The following is an 18,104-nucleotide window of genomic DNA, read 5'->3' as shown; positions in this document are numbered from 1 at the left end:
GTTTCTAATAGACTAGTGTAGGTGCACACAACCACACGAATGCACGCACCAAAACATAAATACAGGGTATACCGGTAGGAAGCCGTCGTTGCCGAATAGGCTACTACTATTCGGTAGGTCCCGAGTAAGAAATCAACTGCGAAGATGGTAATGTTGACTATTAATAGTTAGGTAGTGATGTTATTTTCTTGCAGGTCTTGTTGAATAAAACAAGAATCGAAATACGAAATTTTTCAAATACCCTGAAAATCTTCACTTACGCTTTTTCGCAACTTTGCGTACTTATACCCCATAGTCAAAAAGTACCGGGAAGGTGATGTTGACTGTTTTCTTCGATTACCAAGGCGTAGTGCAACATGAGTACCTTCCATCGGGCCAGACAGTTGATAAAGAATATTATTTATCCGTTTTGTGGCGTTTGAGAGATGCTGTACGTCGCAAACGGCCGGAAATGTGGGGGAACAATTCTTGGATTTTGCATGATGATAACGCGCAATCGCACCGAGCCCAAATTGTGCTGGATTATTTGACTAAACACCAAGTAAATATCATCGTGCAAGCATCGTATTCACCTGATATGGCCCCCAGCGACTTCTTTTTGTTTCCCAATTGGAGTTACCACTTGGTGGAAGGGAATTTCAGTCGATAGAGGAGATCAAAGAGAATTCGACGAAGGAGCTGGAGGCCATCCGTTCGTCGGCCTACCAGGGGTGCTTGGAGGACTGGGTCATATTTTGAAGGAGATAAAACAAATTTGTCTGAAATTTAACTCCGTTTTGTTTTATTTAAACATTCCCGGTACTGTCTGATCATAAGATAAGTTGATTATCTGTTGATTTTCAATATCTTATCGGTTTTTGAAAGACGAGACTTGGAACTTTTGGATCATGCAGGTACACGTCCATTTTGAAAGATAATTGGGATTAATTTTTTTCGCCTCTTTTCAACTTTGGCGATGTTTTAACGCAGCTATACCAGTCCTGAATTGTTGCCAAAAAGTGCGTTTAATAAATACCAAATAAAAGGAACGTTTATCTTCGAAAATCAATTAAAAAAACGGCTGGGTTATTAAACTTTTCATGAATATAAATGAATATTTTCCCACATCCTTATGTTCACATTCATGTATACTCCCATATCTCGCTATCTCCTATGATGTAGCCTGCATGGCAATGGTCAAGCGAGCATTTTTGAGTTGTGATAATCAAGATTTGTATTTTCAAAAAATGTTGATGATTGAGGTCGAATCGATTCATTTAAAGAAACGAGAAATACTGCGCTCGAAAGAAAGGCTTTACACTAAACAGCTGGAGGTCGCTGGCGTGTGACGCATTCGTCTTTCTTCTATAGCTGCATTAGTATCGTTACTTAATCGCTACACCACATACTGGCCACGCCTTTCCAAGAAATGTAAATGCTATTAAAGAAATAAGTGGTCAATTACAAGGATTATTTTCAAATTTTTTGCATTAAAATATACCTTGGACCTCTCCTAACAACTAACTCAAGCCAACACTTTCAAGTCACTTCTTCCAAAATAGGACTTACTACTGTGGGCAAAAAGTAAGGTGAATTTATTTGTCAAACTTCGCGGGATTAAAATTTCGCTCTAGTTATTTTTTTCATGAGTTGGCAGCACTGTTAATAACATCTGGGCTAACTTTCATGTGAATGTCATTATCAGTAATATATTTACGCTTGTGTTTACCAAACGACCAAGAGTGCATTTTTCGATCTTTACAATGTCTGATTTAATTGAGCAGAGAAGTGCCATCAAATTTTGTTTGCGGAATGAAATTTCGACTGCGGAAACATTTAGCATGTTGCAGAAGGCATTTGGTGATTCGACCATGTTGCAGAAAAATGTTTATAAGTGGTACAAAGACTTCAAAGAGGGTCGAGAACGTGTTGATGACTTGGAGCGCTCCGGACGACCATCGACGTCAACAGATGACCAACACGTCAATAAAATCAAGGAGTTAGTGCTCAAAAATCGTCGGTTGACTGTTAAAGACCCTACTGATATGATCGGAATATCAGAAGGATCTATGAAAACCATTTTGAAAGACCATTTGGGCCTACAAAAAATCAAATCTCGTTTGGTACCGAAAACTCTCAATTTCTTGGAAAAAAGTCGTCGCGTTGATGTGTGTGAAACAATGCTTTCAGACTATCAGGACAAGCTCAAATGGATCATTAAGGGAGATGAGACTTGGATTTATGCTTATGACCCTGAAACAACCGATTAATCAAGCGAATATCGTGCTAAAGGCGAGGCCAGACCGAAAAGAGCACGTCAAAGTCGTTCAAAAATATGACAGTTTTTTTGATGACAGTTTTTTTAAATTTTCGTGGTGTGGTGCACTATGAATTCCTTCCACCTGGTCAAACTGTTAATAAGGAATATTATTTGAGCGTTATGCGTCGTTTACGTGAAGCAATTCGTCTAAAAAGACCAGAATTATGGGTCAACAACTCTAGGTTTTTGCATCACGACAATGCACCGTCTCACACTGCACTCGTTCTTCGTGACCATTTCGCCATAAATTCCACGCATATCGTTCCGCAACCACCGTATTCGTCTGATTTGGCTCCGTCTGACTACTGGCTATTCCCAAAACTCAAGAGACCACTCCGGGGAACGCGTTTCGAGTCGATTGAGGAGATAAAAGCTGAATCGAAGAAGGTGCTGATGTCTCTACCGGAAATGGACTATTTGGCATGTTTCGGGGATTGGAGAAATCTTTAGCATAAGTGTATTTCATCGAGAGGGGATTATTTTGAAGGGGCGAAATGAGTGTTCTAAGACATACTTATTTTGGGTTTATCTGGTACACTGTGAGTTTGGCATTCGCTTTTCCTACAAATCTCTCGAAAAAGGTAGCTTCATGTTAGTAAGAATATGCACATATGCAACTAGTCTCTCTTGTTTCCCGATTACGATTATTAGCCTCATAACTGTAGTAATCTATGCCACATACTATACTAACATAAAATACACATTTGTCCTGTACAGATGAATTAGGATGTTATTGCCACGCAAATTACTTTTAAGAACATTTGAATTAAAAACTACTTTTTGAATTGCGTTCCCACTTATTTTTCAATTCAAAAAGTATTACAAATCCTTTATAATATAAAGTAAGTGCATCTATTTAAAGTTTTTTTTTAGACGAAAAGAGGAACACATGCCTGTGAGCGAGTTACCTGTACATACATATGCATTAACGCCGAAATATGAGGCCTCATCTATAATTAATCACATAAATCTGGAAAAAATTAACCAAGATGAAGTGAGTTCATTTTGTAGGCAAGCAAAACCGCGGGTAGCAGTTAGTTTATTATAAAACTAAAATTAAAAAGTGATCCACCTTTCAATAGCTGAAAGTGCACCAAAATGTAATTTTTTCACTACTTAAGTCGGGACCACTTAAATTGACAATACAAAAATATATTAGTATTTTATGTATTATATTTTCAAAACTTTTTCCCATTAAAAAAATTCATACCACCTACAAAACTTGTTTATCTCAAATTCGAGCTTGAACAGCCTCCTTTGTAACACCCTTTATGAGCAATTATACATGCGTCCACTTTTCAATTGCGGCACTTAAAGTCAGCTGGGTACATTTGGACCGACATATAAAGTTTTCTATGTCAAATACTAGCACATAGAAAGCTTTTTGTAATCCTTCAATCGTTTTGTTTTTATTGCTGTTGCTGTTGCAGTTGCTTTTGACTTTGTATTTGGCTTTCCCGCCCTCCTTTCTTTCGAAGCCATGTCAGGTTTTCTATCAAACAAAATGTTACTATTTAACTTCGGAATTCCTTTTCGTCTTTACAAAGTATTTCCCTTTGTGCTCCCTTAAAATAAAGAGGGTCATTTTCTCAGTGGAAACAAAAAACAGAAATGACAAATATTTAATTTTAAATTTAATTGTGCATTAACTTGGTACACAAAATTTTCATATCTATTTGCATAACAAAGTATGGAGTCGAATGCCAGACCTTGGACGTGTAAGAGTTTGACACAAACTAATTAACTTAAAGGGCAAACTATTTGCGTGTGCTTATGTGTGTGTAAAAACTTCGAGTTTTGAAATATTTGTGCAAATATTTGGATGAACTCACAAATATTTCTATTGCATCTACATACATATGTACATATGTTATAAAAGCTTTGTCTTACTTGATATACACCAACATACATACAAGCCTCGAAAAAACTACCGCAAAATTGTTGATTAGTTTTGACTAACTTACTTTAGTCTTTTTAATTTTCATTAACTTTTTATACAAACATAGTTCATTCTATAACAAATAACATCTAAATCAAATTTTCAAACTTTGTACAAGATTAAAAAAATCGGTAAATTGTCATAAAACACCCACTGAGGTGGAAATGTGCCACATCACTGAAGATGATTTTCTTCACGAAGTGCGCGATATGCATTTTGATTTGAACGCCCTTTTCCTTAATAAGCCTGAATAACTTTATCGCGTTGCTCGATTATGTATCTTTCCATGGTTCAAATTGAATTAATCTAAAATTGAAAAATGTCAAATAAAATGCAGAAAAAAGCTTGACGTTTAGGTGTCGTTCACATTCAACAGCGGCCCTTAAAATTTAACCACCCTTTATTTGAGGTGTGCGTCTTGATGTTGTTCCACAAATGGAGGGACCTACAGTTTCAAGCCGACTCCGAACGGCAGATATTTTTATGATTAGCTTTTTCACGGCAGAAATATACTCGGAGGTTTGCCATTGCCTGCCGAGGGGCGACCGCTATTACAAAAATGTTTTTCTTAATTTTGGTGTTTCACCGAGACTCGAACTAACGTCCTCTCTGTGAATTCCGAATGGTAATCACGCACCAAACCATTCGGCTACGGCGGCCGCCAAGCAGTTGTATGATTTTAGTATCAATACAATTTAAAAATTTTTGTTTACAATAAAGCACAAACTCTTCTTGATTTTTGAAAATTTTCCCCCAGACGGTGTTCTCCATTCATTCAATTATTCCTTCATTTTCACTATATTGAAAATTCTCCATAATGAAAATTAGTGCAATTTGTTGTAAAACAAACTATGTTTTTATAAAATATTAAAGTAAATTAAAAAATTTAACGGAGTTAAAAAATGTATGAAAATTTAAAAAAAAAAAAAATGGAAAAATAGTAAAAACTGGTCCAAATCTTTTATGAAGATTTCATTAAGCAAATTTTGTAGAATTATTTGCAAAACTATATATGAGGAGCTTTTCCATGGCAGAGGTTTGCCATTGCTTGCCGAGGCGCGACCACTATTAGAAACATTTCCTTTATTTTGGTGGTTCCACGATGGATGGATGGTAGTCACGCACCAGCACATTCGGCTACGACCGCTTCTAAAACTACGTCCTCTGAAAATCGTTCATCGGCGTGGTGTGAACGAGCACATTGTATTACAGAAGAAGCGCAATCAATCGAAGCAAAACAATATCTACACTACTAACACAGGTAAAGTTTTAACCCGCCAGCTCTTAGCTACATATGCCTTCTCTTCATTTCGTAAATAAATAAATAATAATAACGATAAAAGAGGCGGAGTGATTGCAGACAAGAAACTAACGAAAGAAACTCATAATGCTGCGCATGAACCGAGCACTTAAAGTTTTTGTAAAATGTCGGAGAAAATTTAGCAAAACCTGGGTGGGAAACCAGCTTTGCTACTCTGCGTGTACTCGACTTTTATTAGATCAATTATTATGTTTTCGGCTGTAGTAATGATAACACAGAACCAGTGTTAAACCCATGATTTCGTGGATTCGCAAGCAAGTAAAAATTCGAGGAAAAATCTGTTCAAGCTAATGAGTTGATATAGAAATTTTAACGCATTGTCATTGCCTGAAACTCATTACTCAGGGTTTGTGGAGTTGCTTATATGTATTGCGAATCTGATGTTGGTTTTGGTTTGTTTTAAAATAGTGAATCCATTATGGATGAAAATACAAGTTTTTCAAACATTTTTCAACTTTTAAAATTTTTTGAGTGTTTCTAAAATTCTTGTCTTCTATTTAAAGTGCATTCGTAATTGCCGTTCGATGCTGGGAAATGTTATGTTTTTCAGAAATGGTGATAGCAAGTTCAGTAATGCCAAACATTTTTTGAAAATTAATCCGATTCAGTTGAAGGCACTAATAACAACTTTAATTTCCTACTCAGCAATTCTGAAAAACATGTGAGTAATGAATTTCAAGCATATCCACTCCATTTCTAGAAATTATTTCTCCATATTGGATGGAAAATTTTGAATTAAATTGGAAATCTAATACCGTTTTTGAGTTCAGCTATCCGTCGAATAGCAAGTTTCAAGAGAAACCGATAAATTTTTATTAAGTGCTAGCTGCTTAGCTTGCGAATAAAATTAAACCCTCACTGATTTATAAATAAATTTAAGAAATCGAAAGTGATTTTCGTCTAATACAGCTTCAAAACGTTGTTCAACATTCTTTATATTATAAGGCAATTCCAATAATTTCTGTGTAAAATAAAATAAGAGGCAACACCACTCAAAAATACTTCTTCATTCATATGTTCTCAGTGATGATTTGCGCACTACTCATATCATAATACTTAATTCATGTGTACTGTTATTTACTATTTTCATCTTAAAAGTTAGGTGGCAACGCTATGTAGAAATAATTTTAAGTAAAGCTGTATCATTCTTTTTTATACCCATGTCCTAACCTGTAATTAAATTGTGTTATTGAAGTGAAACTTCTTAGGCGTCGATGGACGAGCGAGAATGGAGAGTAAAATTTCAAGGTCATGCAACGTTTTGAGCATTTTCGTTCCGCGAGAGAGAAAACAGATATAACGTTGAGGAAAAGGAGAGAGAGAGCTTAACCTTATATATATCTTAGATACACTTTAGGCTAGTTTTCCTGAATTTTTCCTTGTGGTTGCTAATTTCTAGAGAGAAGTAACACTGCCTACTTTTTGGCGCTTGTTTGTTGTGGCTAACTTGTAGGAAATATATTTTTGGTGCCTACTTTTTGGCGTTATATTTCCTTAGTGTCTACTGTTTGGGGTGTTTTTCGGTCCCAGTTTTCTGGCGTTTGTTTTGATGCCTACTTTTTGGTGCTTATTTCCGTTTCCTGGCTTGTGCTTGTGCGTAATATAAAGGGCTATCCATTCCGGTGTCGGATTTATTGGTATTGCCTTGTGGTAATTTGTCCCGTTGTTGAGGGCCTGGTGATAAACGCTCGGAGTAGTGCACGTTGTTGCCACGGCTTGTGTCCGGCGTTCACCTACTCCGGTCGATCTTTCTCCGTTTTTTGTAAATTTTATCTATTTGTATTCTCTGCAAATGTTGTGAATTTATTTTGATATATATTCTTTCATTCTCTCTCTCTCTCTCTCATTCTCTCTTGGGTTTCTCCCTTTTCATTTGTCTGCCTTGAAAGTTTCAGTTCTGTTATGTGTACCACGCCACACGCACTTTTTTTATATTAATTAAAATTTTTGTTTAAAATTAGATGGCAAAAATATTTGAATATCTTATTGGATTATAGCTATCTTTACCTTGACATTGAAATATGCATAAAAACTTGTGTAATCAATTTCTTAATTTCCACAAAAAATAGGTGGTAACACCAGCCAGAAATTTTATTTGATTCATTAAGCTTTTTTGAAATGCTTTCATTTAATACCCATCTCTTAATATTCAAGCGATTTAATTTGTGATAAATTGCTACTTTTGCAATAAAATTATGTGGCAACACTATTCCAAAAATTTGAAACAGATGTTTCTTTTTATATTTTCGTTGATACCCAAGCTTTAGTACTGTTTTGCCTCCTTTTTTCTTTTTAAATTACTTATTTTAAAATTCAAACTAGTGGCAACACTCTACTAATTTAGTGCTACACACGCACCATGTATGACCTAAGGATAATAGATTACAAAGTTTGACCATCCGAAACAAACATGTGAGCATAACTTCGGCACCCACGTCATAGGGAACTCCCAGCAGAACTGTTCCCGCTCATTTCGCACGTATACTTACGCTCGTCAAATCAGTTGCCGTTCAGATGGCAGCGAAGTAGATGCGATGATTTTTTCTTACTATATCACCAACACAACGTCTGTTTTGTCGTAAACAAACCGCTGTCACTCCCCTAGATACGTCATCAAATCAGCTGATTGATTTTTGATTAAGCTGTAGCAATATTTATTAGGAGTCAAACAAATAAAAAGTTCTTTATTTAAACGCAATACAAACTTTCTTTATTAATGTTTTTTTTTTTTAAGTAAATTCTAACTTATTTGCTAAACTCGATTAAAATAAAACAATTATTGGGAAAACCATAACAAATGTAGGTGGCATAAAATTAGCAGTGAGTCCCACCTCCAGATTTATTTATCACTTCAGAAATCCGTCTAGACATCGAAACAACGACAATTTTAATCTCTGAAAGAGGTATTCGAGACTATTCTTCAATGACTGTATTACCCAGTCCTTACATTATCTAAAACTTATGTCTCCCAGCTTCGTCACTTACTCGACGAGGAAGGTTGCCCCACATGTTATCGCTCGAGTATAAGTCCGGGTGTTGTGGTGGCCATCCTAATGTGTACTTCAATTAGTTTTCCATTCAAGGAATCAGCTCCAAAGTTTCGCTTGGTAGAAAAACACTTGGGGCGCTTCAAATCATATCAGTAATAATTGAAAACGTCAAATCCCTCATTAAGAAATTTCTGCAATTTTACTTTTGTTGGATTACCTGCCATAATCTTTCATAGGTTAAGCAATATAAGAAACTTTGAAGAAAAAAGTAGGACTGCAATACTATTCAAGAGCCATGTTGAATGTTGACAGCTTATTTCAATGGGGCTTAATACTTAGCGCCTTTCTCAAAAAATCAGGAAAACAAATACTGCTTTGGATGCAAGTTTGAACACTTGCAAATGAACAATTGCTCACACAAAATTGAAGGCTGTAACTATTTGTTCTAATTATTTAACTTCTTCTTGTATAATCTCTTGCTCTGTACTCGCACTAATTTCTTTGACTAAAATGTTTATTCTTATTATATCTTTCTGCCTAGGTCCACGATTGGGCGACCGACTTCTGTGATGGCACTTGTCTCTGCGCGCTGGTGGAGAACCTACAAACACGTCCACTTAAACCATCATGGAACCGACGTCCAGCCAATCAACATCATTACCTAGAGAATGCAACAACAGCGTTAAGTGCCGTCGAAAAGGACCACATCAAACTCGTCAATATTGGCAATGTGGACATTGTGAATGGCAATGTGAAACTCATTTTGGGTCTTATCTGGTCGCTGATTGTGCGTTACCAAATCGGTCGCAGCAAGTTCCCACCCAGGAAGCTTATGCTCGCCTGGTTACAGGCAGCGTTACCCGAATGCAAGATCACCAATTTGACCACGGACTGGAATAGTGGTGTCAACTTGGCCGCATTGTTGGACTACTGTCAACCGGGCCTATTTCCACATTGGCGTTCGCTAGATCCTAGTCAAAGTGTGCGCAACTGCACGAATGCCATGAATTTGGCCCAAAGTGAGTTCGGTGTGCCAAAAGTGTTGGAACCGGAGTATTTGGCTTCCCCATGGTTGGATGAATTATCTGGTATGACATATCTATCGTACTTTATGAAGCCTGGTGGACCAGGTTATAATGCTACCATGCGTTGGGTTAATACACAGGTCAAGGATTCTGTTAAGAATTTCACGGTAAGTTTCGAAGCAGTTTTGTAACAGTCAACCAGTGATTTTTCTTAATATTTCCCTGTTTTTGTGTAGACGGACTGGAACGATGGGCGTGTTATGTGTGAAATTATTAAAGGGCTCGGTGGCCCTGCACCTGCACCAGAAAAATTAAGTACCGACCCTTTCCATTATGAAAATAATATTCGCAAAGCGGTGGAAGCTGGCCAGCGTCTGGGCGTTCAACCCATACTCACGGCCAAGGACATGGCTAATCCAGAAGTAGAGCATTTGGGCATAATGGCTTATGCTGCACACTTACAGTGGGTGCCACCACGACCACCACTTTCCGATTTAATCAATGTTTTAATGGAAAGCAATTCCGGACGTGTTGGTGAACCGGTACGTATAACAGAGAGAACCTTAAGACGCAATGCGCTCTAATACAAATCCCTTTTCAGACTCACTTCCGCATCGATGTGCTCTCACGCGATATTAGCCTTAGCTCGGTGAAAGCATTTGTAGTGCCACCATCAGGCCAGCCGCAACCGGTACGTCTCAATCCACATGGCGAAGGCGTCTACATACCCGACAAGTATGGCATGCATGAGATAGTTGTGGAGATTGGCGACGATAGTCTGGGCGGACATTTCTTCCGTGTGCTGCCACGTTTTATACAAGTGGCACCACCTGGCATGGCACCCTGTGCTCTAGGTAGTCTTGTCGAGGTGCTAGTCAACGCCACTGGCGCACCAAAGACCGAAGACATACTCGTCACTGCCGTTTCGCCGACTGGCATCTCGCACAACTGCCCGTTGAAGAAGGTCGAGGAAGGACACAGTGCCATATTTAAGCCGGACGAAGCAGGCATTTGGGAAATCGCCATTACCTACCAGGGCCGTCATATTCAGGGAGGACCATTCACTTGTGCCGTCTTCGATGCCAGCGGCGTCTCGGTGCATGGCTTGGATGGCGCAATGCCGTTGCGAGCACACTCCTTCGAGGTGGATGCACGTGGCGTTGGTGTCACTGGCGAACTGCATGTGGACATTGTGCATGACAAACGCTCGCTTGTCTGCTCTATTGAAAAGATCGTTGAAAATAAGTATAGAGTCACTTTCATGCCACGCCAAAATGGCAAATATCGCGTGTACATATATTTCAATGGTTACGATGTGAAAGGTTCGCCGTTCATTATGCGTGTCGGCACCAAGGGGCGTTCGGGCAAAACGCGTAGCAGCCCTTTGCATGAGAGCAAACATCGCTCAGAGAGTCCCTCGATGCATTACACTTCCACCACAAATACGAGACACAATGACTATAGGAATGCCACATCGGCAGCAACAGCTTCGCTCTCACGTCGAGATTTATTGAATCACAACAGCGCAGAACGACAAAGATCATACTCGCCGCAAGTATCACCGAAAATCGATACGCCCGACTACCGCACCACATCGAGCTACTACAAAAGAGAGAGTGAGGTGAGTGTGGAAAGATAAACGAAATTGGGAGTTGTGAGCTTGGAAGTGGTCATTTGTGCTAAAATCATAATTGTATGTCTGAAATGAGCCGCAGGTAGCTGTAGTGACTGATCTTCAGTTCCTACGCAGAATCGGAGTGTAAAGAGATGGATAGCTTTATCCGAGTTATATCAGTTGCTTCGGTTACCTGCATAGTCAATATAAAAACACTTATGATTGTAGATATGTATGTACATGTATTGTAGTTTACTCACTAATAAATAATATTCCGCTATCACTAATCTTGAAGACGAAACCCGCACTGCTTTACGCCGCCTCGCACCCACGCATCCGCTACTAATATACAATTTTAGACTCCAAATCAACCGAAACTAACCAAAAATGTCTTTAATCACTCTCTCTCTCTTCTTCCCCCATATACAATATGTATGTATGTATGTCTTTAATTTTGTGTATCCTTACAATTGCACTCTCCCGCGCATTCCCACACATTGCAAAATTGCGTGTTTAGGATAAATTGGCAACTTCCCCCACACCACCACCGGCTTCCCAACTCCTCTCACGCGATCTATACAACAATTCTCCTACAACCAAATATATCAACTCGACCGATTTGTATACCCTCAATACGACACGTCGTGACTCGAAAGTCTCTTCGAATTCGTCCACCACCAAACAGGACTACTACTACGACAAAGAGAATGAGCTGTACCATCATAAGCGCAATGATCGCGATTTGAAATTGGCGCCACCACGCGAAGATCGCTTTGATGACTCGCCAACGCAAGCGCCATCGCTCTACCAACAATTCCATGTGCAGCAGCAACAGCACAGTCACACAGCCAATGCCAAATCGGCAACTACTTTCGCGACACGTCTCAGCCCGATACCTAGTGTAATTACTTCAATAATTAGTTAATATTGTTTGTTTAAATGTTTGATGTGTTTAACCTTGTCGCTATTGTTTCGTATAAGTGCTCAATAAGTTGTTGGTATTATTTCGTTTGTTTACATATTTACATACAAATGAGTATTTTGTTTATTTTGCCTAACATTTTTGCTTTTACGCTGCACTTCCCACAGATACGCTCGAGTGAAGTACGCACCCACAGTCCATTGACAATTAAAACTTCGATTCCATATGAGTCGAATGCGCGCAACTTAAGCGCCAGTCCACGACACACCTCAATTTCGCCGGTGCAACGCTATTCACCCAGCAATGCCTACATTTCGACAGCCACACACCGAATTGGCAGCCCAGTCACAACTCTGAATAAGGTGAGCAAGAATTTATACTTATATATATATACTTTTAGGTCCTTTTACTTCTTCTTAAAAATGAAAAAAAAATAAATCGTCTACAAACGAAATTAACCTTTGACATGTAAATACTTGACCTAATCATTATTAATTCATAACCCAACGACACACCACTCTTTATTTATAAAATTATACGTATGATAGTTCATACTTATACTAAAATTTCAAGTAACTACAAAAAACCGTGGATTTGCTTTGTTAACCGTGCTTTTTTTCATATAAAAATTCCAGCAAGCACTTTGTATGGAAGAAAAGGCGCAAAAATTCTCAAAAATCAATGCTATTTTGTAATCATTTGAAACTAGCGCCTTATTATAATAAAACTCTATGGGCTATAAAACTGCATACCTACAAAAATTCTGGTTGAAAAGTTTAAAGCTTTGATGAAATTCGAAAAATTTAAGGCAAAGTTTTAAACTTTTTTTTGTGGTTTTTGTTGTAGTATACACTATATTTTTTATAAAACAAATAGTGGTGCGTATATCATTTTGCAACGAGGTCTATATAGAGAAGAAATCTTGGGGTTTCGAATCAGTACTGGTTGGGGTAAGACCACGCGTTTGGCTCATTCTCGCTAATTAAGATACTGAAAAGCGCTTTTTCTTTACTAAGAATTCAGAAATGTACTAAAGGGTTTTCCAATAACAGGTTTTATTTTGGATTCGATTGCGCTATCGAGAGGTGATTAACGATTTTTTTTGGCCGGAATTGGATGGTATTGATCTGGACAACGTATATTTTCAACAAGACGGCGCTACGTGCCACACAAGCAACGAAACCATTGATCTTTTACCGGAAAAGTTTCCGGTCCGTGTTACCTCTCGAAGAGGTGATCACAATTGGCCACCGAGATCTTGTGATTTAACACCTTGTGACTTTTTTCTTTGGGGCACGTGAAAGAGAAGGTCTACGCCAACAGCCCAGAGTCGATTCAAGATCTCAAAGATGGAACCCGTGAAGCTATCGAGGACATAGGGCAGCCACTTTGCAATTCGGTTATGGAAAATTTCATGAAAAGGATATTATTCTGTAGGCCTGGTCGTGGTGGTCATTTGCCTGATGTTAGTTTCCTCTATTAACGGCATACCTTCCTCTTTATAATGAAATAAACATCCGATCATTTATATTAAAAAATAGCACTTTTCTTTGAATTTTAAAATAACACCTCTTATTAATTAAATTAAATTAAATGTTGCAGATCTTTATACATATTTCATATTCCTTTCTGAAATATGGGTATACAGTCAAAATGCAGCACTCAAACTTAAAAAAAATTACATTTTCTGCCCTCTCAACAGTCGATAAGAAAGATTGTTTATCATGTCTCTGTAGCGCTCACCGTTGACGGAAATGGCATTTTCAGCAGCATTTTAAAAGGAATATAGGCTAGTGATTCCACTATTTCAAAATCCATATCAAAATGTCATTCTCTAAGGATGCATTGGCTTCTCGACGATCACGTGCGCATTTTCCCCAGGAGCGGCATTTTTGTTTGTTAAAATAGCCGCTAGGATGAAAATGCGTGAAGATATGATTCTGACTTTCAATAAAGACTTCCAGCGGGGAAAAGCTCACACTGTCAAAATAAAATATGATTAAAAAAAAGCAAATTGTATGGATCACCCTATAAATAGTTTCTTCATGGTACTCATACACTTAATATGGTATTTGTTTCCATGGAAAAATTGGAAAGCCACTTTAAAATCTATCATGTAATTGATGCGAATATCCTTCGTCCGAAGATTGGCCGAGTTTAACATTCAGTTTTTTCCGTTTCAAAATTTAAAATGTAAGGTTGTTTCTAAATGGGCTTTCAGCGGCGTCAAGCAAGGTTTTCAAACACCGTAATCTCGAAAACTGGAGCCAAACTGACAAAAATAGGGTGCCCTATGAAATTCAAAGGTCCCACTTAAGAAAGATCAACTATTGAAATGCTTGCCAAAAAAAAAACAAAAAACTTTAAAATACGAGCACAGCATAACTAGCCATTAAGAGTTACTTGTTGGCCTGAAACGAAAACCGCTTTCCATTACCAAAAATAGTTAAAATTAAGAAAAGTAAATTTTAAATACCATCAATCAAATATCAAATGCAGGCCTAGTCAATAAAAAGTTAGCCGTGGACTTCATGAGTTTCTTCAGCAGCTTGTGTATAAAAAAATATATTTTTTTTTATTCAGACCCTCAAATGGCGGCAATTAAGTTCCAGATGTTGCCGTGATACAAAGATTTTTTTCTCACGCTTGCTGGGATCAGCCAAGAACTCCTTCTGAATGTTAAACTAAAAGGATTTGTTCTTCAAAATTTCATTCCTTTTAAATTTTGTGCATTTTACTTACCCAAATTTTAGTTTGGAAGGAATCATTTGTTTGGCTAACGTCCAGGATGATAGATTACCTGGTTTGTTCAATCTGCTATGGTGAAAAATAAAATCGGGCGGGCTACCAAGAAGGATAGATTTACAAGGTTTGCTCTTTAGCTTTGGGGAAAAAGAAAATTGTGAGTTGGACCTCGGCTGCCACGTCACTTGGGAGATTCGCAGACAAATTCTGCACGATCATTTCACTTGTATTCACACGCTCGTCCAACCAGTCGTTTTTCAGACGGCAACGAAGCAACTTGAGCGGAACTGTACTGATATTTTTTTGTATTTCACCAACACAAACGGAGACTGTTCGTTAAAAAACTGCTGCTATAACCCAAGTGACGTTGTTGTTGTTGTTGTTGTTGTAGCAGCATAAACATTCCTCAGGCATATACGAGGAATGCTGCTGAAGTGACAACCCTTGATCGGATGTAAATCCTGGTGGTTCCGGTAACGTAGAACCGACTGCCGTGGGAACGTCGTGACGTCATGAAGCATTAAGCACTGTGGGAACAGCTTTAGAAGGTTGCACATTTCCAACTTGAAACAATCATCTGTTGATACAGGTTGACACAGGTCCCGCCCAACCGAAGTCTTCTCCTATAAGTGATGGCAGTTATAGATATCCAACCAATTAAAACTCTGCTGGAGTAAAGAATTCAAAGCATTACAATTTGCTTTAAAATTCACATCTAACTATTTCTGTTTTCCATAATCTTTCAGAACGGTCTAAATAATCGCTCCGATTACGAAACTTCTCGCACCGTTGAGAAATCTTCGACATACAAATCGACCTCTAATTATGTTTCCGACTCCAATATACGTGCCAGCCCCTCACTCTACACAACAGCTGAGCGCTTGCGTCGTACCGCCTCACCTGAACCGCGCATCGATCATTCATCGAATGTGCGCGTATCATCAATCAAACCGACAACGGCACGACGCGACAGCTGGGATGTCATCAATAAAACCAAACATATGCTTTCGCATAATTCGCTCGAATCGTTGGCAAATATGACGGAAAAGCAATTGAATACAGACCTCTCGTACAATCGACCCGATATCGACCATGAAACACATCGCAATACACAATACAACAAATTTGCATTGCAGGAACAAAAGTATCACTCTGATCGACGTGGATCACGTGATTCAGTCGATGATGTGGATCGTTACAAGTGAGTTTACTGGAAAAAGAGATATAATCCTTTATTTTCTAAAATTAAACTGAATTCGTTTGCAGACCCAGTGCCATTACAGTTAAATCACACTCGAACAACACTTACACCGACAAATCGGGTGGTTACACGAAGACCGTTAAGGAGTCTAGTGAGCATGTCGTAAGGGAAAGTACCTCTGGTGGTGGTGGTGGTGGTGGTGGCAATGGGAATGGTCATTATGGCTATAGTTCACTATCGCGATTTCGACCCATAGACAACAATGCCACCGGTGCGCGTGCCATACGTGTACAGAATATTCCAAACGGTGCCATTGGACGTCCCGTAGAGTTCGAGATCGATGGTTCGAAGGCCGGTTCGGGTAATTTGGAGATACTTGTCAATGGTGGTCGTGTCACATCGTCGGTACGTTCGTTGGGTGGTCAACGTTTTGTAGCCAGCTTCACGCCCCACGAACCGGGAATACACACCGTACAGATCACTTTCAATGGCGAAACAGTGACAGGTGAGTGCTTGACAAGCATAAATATGTGAATATCTGCAACTACTACACATGCAAGAAAATGTGTCCATGCATAAGGGTGCTCCAACCGGTTTTTTCGCATCATTGGGACTTTTAAACTTCATTTCTTCGAGTAAACTGAGTTTTTCTAACAAAACTCGAGTATTTCCTAATATAAATTGCCCCTATAATTCACTAGTTTGTAACAATTTACTTGATAAAATCTCTCATAAGTCTCATGAAAAATATTACTCAACTGAGAAGAAGAGAAATGTATACAAGGAGTATTTTTGCTTGCAAAATAAACTAAGGTAAGCTGCATTTGCGGAAAATAATATTGAAATATGTGTGAACACGCCTTTTTCCTATAAATACATTTTTTTCATGCTTAATGTTCCTTCAATCTTTTAGTTCTTAAAATTTTCGTATAAAATAAAATATACAAAATTTGGAGATCATTTTGGAGCACAAATTTTGTTATGCATTGCTTTCCACCGTTCGTGTTGAATTGCTTACCTCCAGCCTTTTGAAACTGCCCACACCGTCAACCAGTATTTTACCATAGTTACAAAATAGTATTAGTCGAGACAAGCACCTTTAGTGAAAAATTTAGGCCCAGTGGCTCTCAAAATATCAAATGTTAGTCGACAGTTTTACAAGCATAATTCAATAATTCTTGGTGGTGAATTTGGATAATTTGTGCGCTCAACCAGAGGACTCCGAAGAATTTTCAAATTTTCTCGGTCAATTATTATTACAAGGTTGGTTGCAAACCAGCTCTGACCAAACTACTCTGGAAACTCTTATTTGATGGAAGTCATATTAAATAGTTCAAGAGTAGTTAGAAATTGTACCAGTTGCAGAATTAGAGGTGTATGGAAAAAAATACTCTAAACTATACATAAAAATTGTAAGGATGCGCGCAAAGCGAATTAAGCGAATCAGACTGTAAATGTTGATGGAGGCCATAACCCTTTTTTTGTCCATTATTAATTACAGTACAATCGTGATAGTCCGACATTTCTTAATCCGACACGTTCGGTAATCCGACAACCTCATAACGTCTATGGATGCAATTGACATTATTTTATTTTGATCAGTCGTAGCAGAGCAGCAGAGGGGGATTGTGTTTTGTTTCCCGGTCACAACGTATTTGTCATTGAATATGAACGAGGCCAGTTCTCTCGCGATTTCTGACGGTGTTGATGTGATTTTTTTCTGTCTTTTCGTGTCATTAAATGGAACCTTCGGTAGTCCGGAATATTTGATAATCCGACAACGAGTCGGTCCCGTATGTGTCGGACTATCACGATTGGACTGTAGTTCAAAAACTGGTATAAGACTTGTAGATGCTGAATGGTTCATTGATTTGTACAAGGTGGCGCAAAATTAATCATCCAATTTTGTTTTTGAATAACTTATCTACTAATTAAAAAAAAAAAATAGTTTAAGTGACGCGAAATCTTTGACCTTTAAGCGCTCCATTACTTGCATGTTTCTATACTGGAGCCGTCTAGTTCACAAGCATCATATTAATTAATTAAT

The 18,104-nt window shown here is 38.3% G+C and overlaps 1 protein-coding gene across 4 annotated transcripts in view; it reads left to right on the top strand.

Annotated features, from left to right (window-relative positions):
- LOC128867540 (filamin-C) overlaps positions 1–18,104 on the top strand; it is a 169,390-nt gene that overhangs the window by 81,304 nt on the left and 69,982 nt on the right. For 3 of the 4 annotated variants that reach the window (XM_054108847.1, XM_054108846.1, XM_054108852.1), the window contains exons 3-9: positions 9,091–9,741; positions 9,811–10,116; positions 10,176–11,195; positions 11,707–12,090; positions 12,279–12,473; positions 15,603–16,057; positions 16,123–16,562. In XM_054108847.1, the coding sequence (XP_053964822.1) occupies positions 9,091–9,741; positions 9,811–10,116; positions 10,176–11,195; positions 11,707–12,090; positions 12,279–12,473; positions 15,603–16,057; positions 16,123–16,562 (3,451 nt within the window). The remainder of the gene's footprint in view (positions 1–9,090; positions 9,742–9,810; positions 10,117–10,175; positions 11,196–11,706; positions 12,091–12,278; positions 12,474–15,602; positions 16,058–16,122; positions 16,563–18,104) is intronic. The other variant, XM_054108848.1, reaches the window with a different exon arrangement.

The sequence above is a fragment of the Anastrepha ludens genome, chromosome 6 (genome assembly GCF_028408465.1).
Source record: "Anastrepha ludens isolate Willacy chromosome 6, idAnaLude1.1, whole genome shotgun sequence".
NCBI lineage: Eukaryota > Metazoa > Arthropoda > Insecta > Diptera > Tephritidae > Anastrepha > Anastrepha ludens.
The sequence above is the reverse complement of the archived record's forward strand: the minus strand, read 5'-3'. Positions and strand labels throughout refer to the sequence as shown.